General features: G+C 48.2%; 1 protein-coding gene across 1 annotated transcript; it reads left to right on the top strand.

Moving 5' to 3' along the window:
* The first annotated feature begins 1,377 nt into the window (after nt 1-1,377).
* C1QTNF2 (C1q and tumor necrosis factor related protein 2) lies at nt 1,378-4,278 on the top strand. Its single transcript, XM_015415879.1, has 2 exons — nt 1,378-1,621; nt 3,445-4,278. Exons 1-2 carry the CDS (start codon nt 1,378-1,380, stop codon nt 4,056-4,058), a joined length of 858 nt encoding a protein of 285 aa, XP_015271365.1. The 3' UTR covers nt 4,059-4,278.
* Nucleotides 4,279-4,553: the final 275 nt, after the last annotated feature.

Here is a 4,553-nt window from a genome sequence, read left to right as displayed (position 1 = left end):
CCACATTCCCAATCTGGAGCTGGCAACCCTATGATAGGGCTGCCAGAGGCCTGGAGGTGGGCAGAGATAGCCCCAGGGCCCTCCCAGCAGGAAGTAGACCACCTGCCTGAAAGCTCCATGGAAACAGCAATCCAAGCACTTTTCACCACACCCTTTTGCCCAAAAGAAAGGACTCAAGTGTGCAGGACAATAATTATTATGATTACTATATGGCATTGTGTGTAGTGTAGCCAGGAGATCCCAAGATTGTCTGGCAGCCTGAAGTTGTAGCTCTTTTAGTGTTATGCACCACTAGGTGGCAAGCTAGACTTGTTTTTTGGGGGGGGGCTGAGAGAGCTCTGAAAGAGCTATGACCGACCCAAGGTCACCCAGCTGGCTTCCTGTGGAGGAAGTGGAATCGAACCCGGTTCTCCAGATTAGAACTTAACCACTCTTAAGCACTACACCACGCTGGCTCTCTTGCAGGATAATAAGGGAGCCTCTCAACTTGGCCACATCTCCTCCACTCCCCAACATAACTCAATCAAGCCTCTCCTCAAGATGGGTAGCCATGTTAGTCTGTCTATAGCAGTAGAAAAAGAGTAACTGTCCAGTAGCACCTTAAAGACTAACAAAATTTGTGACAGGCTATGAGAGTCACTGACTCATGAAAGCTGATGCCCTGCCACACCCCCTTCTGATCGCTCTCCCCCGGTGTCTAGCCACTTCCGTTCGGAAGCCCGAGGCTTCCGATTTTCGCCTGCCTTTTTTTTTTTTAGGTTGCCGATATGCGCTTGGGCAAAGCCTCGTCCTGGCATTTGTTTTTTAAAAAAAAGAAAAGGCCCTTAGTTTAACTTTCCGGAGGAGTCCGGGACTTCAGGGAGGCCAGTTTGGGCTTTAAACTTTAAAGGTAAGTCCTTACCTTTAAACTTTAAATGTAATACGGGGTGTTTTGAGCATGCGCAAAGATCGCCATTCTGTGGATGGCTGCCTATGCGCATGCTCAAATTGAGTTTTAAAAAAAAATGCTGACACCCGCAGCATGTGAACGGGCATACAGCGATGGGCTCCGCTGTGAGGGAGGTAAGTGTGATCGCGTTTCAGCCGGCATAAACTGCACCGGTTCCAACCGGTACAGTTTATGGTGGCTGAAACGCCCCATCTGAACGCACCCTCTAAGTCGTTACTGGACTCTTGCTCTTTTCTAAAGCCCCTACTCAGCCCTTTGTTAAACAAGCCCAAGCTGGGGAAAGGGGACTCATGTGTGCTGCCCTTAGCACCTTGAAGGAAAAAAATGAATTAGAGAAGTCAGTCCTGTTATTTTCACTTTCTGTGAGCTGAAAGGTGGCCTATATGATTGCTGTTTTAATAGCCTCTTTTTTTTTTACAGGCTCCATCATGATCTTCCTGGTTCTGTTCGTCTGGACTATGCCTTGCATCGCTAACCATCTTCTCAGTAGCTTTGTAAAAGCAGAAAGCCAGAAAGGCTCCTGGCAACTTGTCTGCAGCATGCCAGGACCCCAAGGCCCTCCAGGCCCGCCAGGAGCTCCAGGTTCTCCTGGGACTATGGGAAGGATGGGCTTCCCAGGGAGAGATGGACAGGATGGAAAGGATGGGGAGAAAGGAGAGGTTGGAGAGGAAGGTAAGTAGCTGCTCCCTTTCACATCTCTCTGAATCACACAAGAATTTACAAACTGCAGGGAAATCCACATCAGGCAGATGAAGAAATAAAATGGGGGAGGTCTTGGGGTTTTTTTAATAAGCATTTCCGCCACCAAATTCTGAAGAACCCACCACCACCATCCACCATCTACTAAAATAATCACTGGAAGTCCTGTTCCAAGTACCTTTACCATTTAAACCGAGGCAGGTGGTAAGCAGTTTCTTCTACACATTTGCATACCTTCCCCAGAGAAATTTACCTGGCTTCCTTTCTCCTTTCTTTCCCATGGCAGAGAAAACATTTTTGTTTTGGATAAGGAGGAAACAGGGCTCCAGAAGTTTATTTGCTTCTTTGTAATTCTAATTGCTTGTTTTTAATTTAATTGTGGTTTCATTGGGAGGGAATTTATTGGGTTGTATTCCGTAGAGGGGCCGCAGTGCCTCAGAGGTCAAGATGCTGAGCTACAGACCGGAAGGTCTGTAGTTCAGCAGTTCAAGACCCTAGTGCTGCATGACGGAGTGAGCTCCTGTCTCTAGCCCGAGTTCCTGCCAGCCAACAGTTCAAAAGCAAGAAATTGCAAGTAGATACATGGGTACCGCTCCAGTAAGAAGGTGGGAAGGGAAATGTTCCATGTACCTCTGTGTTTAGTCATGCCAGCCACATGACCACGGAAATGTCTTCAGACAGCGCTGGCTCTTCAGCTTGGAAACGGGGATGAGCACCGCCCCCTAGAGTTGGATTTGACTAGCTTTCATGCAAGGGAAACCTTTACCTTTACTTTATTCTGTAGATCCATTTGGCCGGCACTGGCACTTTCCTCCAAGTCAGTGTTACTCTTTACCCTACTATAAACATTCTTTGGTCCCTGCCACATGGAGGGGGGAGGACGGGCAAAGTGCGGCTTTTTAAAGCTGCACCAAAAGAAACACGCGGTGGCGGGATCACATAGATCCCCTGAGCCGCTGCGCACTTCCTCCCCGGCACAATCAGAAGCTGGGGGGAAGCCACAGAAAGAAGAGCGCAGCAGCTGAACTGCGCATGTGTGTGCATGCGCAGTTCGGCGGGGAGCCGGGATTGATATGCACAATGGGCGCGGCGGCGATCCCACGGCCGCACTTGCTGCGGTGCTGCAGGTAAGTCCTCCTCTGTAGGAGGTTCTTTTTTGCAGCAGATTTTCCGGGGTTAGGGCCGGATCGGGGATGGGTGCGCGCCGCTTCCCAGATGCTGCGGTGAGATCGCGCCCATTTGCTGCGCCCCCGATCCGTCCCTCTCCCGGCCCAAAACCTTCCGTGTGACCGGGGCCCCAGTCTTCTTAAAGGATACATTCTCTGTGTACAGGATGCTGATGTATTCTGATTTTCTAGCAGGATGAGCTAGGGTTACCAAACTCAAGGTTTTCTCAGAATTACAACTGATCTCCAAACTACAGAGATCAGTTCCCCGGAGGAACTGGCAGCTTCAGGGTGTGGACTCTCTTGAATTACATCCTGCTTGAGCTCCCTCCCTTCCTCAAACTCTGCCCTCCCCATGCATTACCCCCAAATCTCAAGGAATTTCCCAAACTGGAGTTGGCAATCTAGGATGAGCACAGGCAGCACAACCGCTGCTGGCAATAACTCAAAAACACAATAGGAAGCACCTGTTCTTTGGGGTACTTCCTATCCCAGAGCTACCATCACTAAAAATGTCCAGTGATGTTCCATCATAGCAATATCCAGAAACAGCCTAAAGGTGTCATGACAATGACACATTGCATTCAAATCACTCATATGACGACTCACTGAAGCTGATTTGTCTCTTAGGTCCAGAAGGCAAAGCAGGAGACTCAGGCAAACCAGGGCCAAAAGGAAAAGCCGGAGCCATTGGCAAGGCTGGTCTCCGTGGTCTGAAGGGTCTGAAAGGAAGCCCCGGGAAAAATGGAGCACCAGGAAAGAAAGGTCCCAAAGGAGCACGGGGCGACATTGGGATGCCAGGGCCCTGCAGCTGTGGGGCCAGCAAAGCCAAGTCAGCGTTCTCCGTTGCAGTGACCAAAAGCTACCCAAGGGAGAGACTGCCCATCAAGTTTGACAAGATCCTGATGAATGAAGGTGGGCATTACAATGCTTCTAGTGGGAAATTTGTATGCAGTATCCCTGGCATCTACTACTTTACCTATGATATCACTTTGGCCAATAAACATTTGGCTATCGGGCTGGTGCACAATGGACAGTATCGGATAAAAACGTTTGATGCCAACACTGGTAACCATGATGTAGCTTCTGGGTCAACTATTCTTTCTCTAAAACAGGACGATGAAGTCTGGCTGCAGATCTTCTACTCTGAACAGAATGGACTTTTTTATGATCCCTACTGGACAGACAGCCTTTTTACTGGCTTCCTGATATATGCTGACCAGGATTATGTCAATGAACTATAAAGAGAGACTCCATTGCCAATAAACCGTAATGGGAAACTGAGCATGAAAAAGTTATAGTTACAATGTACATACAGCTATGAAATAGCCCTTTCTGCTGTGGCAGGCCTAATACCGACTGTGGCCCAAAGTCACTGCTACAATATTTATAGCCAGCTAAATAGTCTAAGGCTCAGTTCAAATGTAATACAAATCCCAGTTTTATTAACTATAGTTTTTGTGAACCCAGGATTTGACTCACAGAAGACTGTTCAAATGCTGGTTTGCATCAACCACTCAAATGATTACCTTTTTTCTTTCCCCTTCCTCCCTTTCAGAGACATGGCTAGCATCCCAGCCTGCACTGGTGTTTGAAACAATGTTTGTCTTCCTTGGCCACTCCAAGGAACACATAAAAGAAAGTCAGTCTGGAGTATCTTTTAGGTGAACTCTATTGACAATCAAGGGAGTCAAACAAAGGCGAGCTCCACTCAACATTCCAAACAACCTCCATTTATC

This window comes from Gekko japonicus, unplaced genomic scaffold, assembly GCF_001447785.1.
Source record: "Gekko japonicus isolate JY-2015 unplaced genomic scaffold, Gekko_japonicus_V1.1 scaffold46, whole genome shotgun sequence".
NCBI lineage: Eukaryota > Metazoa > Chordata > Lepidosauria > Squamata > Gekkonidae > Gekko > Gekko japonicus.
The sequence above is the reverse complement of the archived record's forward strand: the minus strand, read 5'-3'. Positions and strand labels throughout refer to the sequence as shown.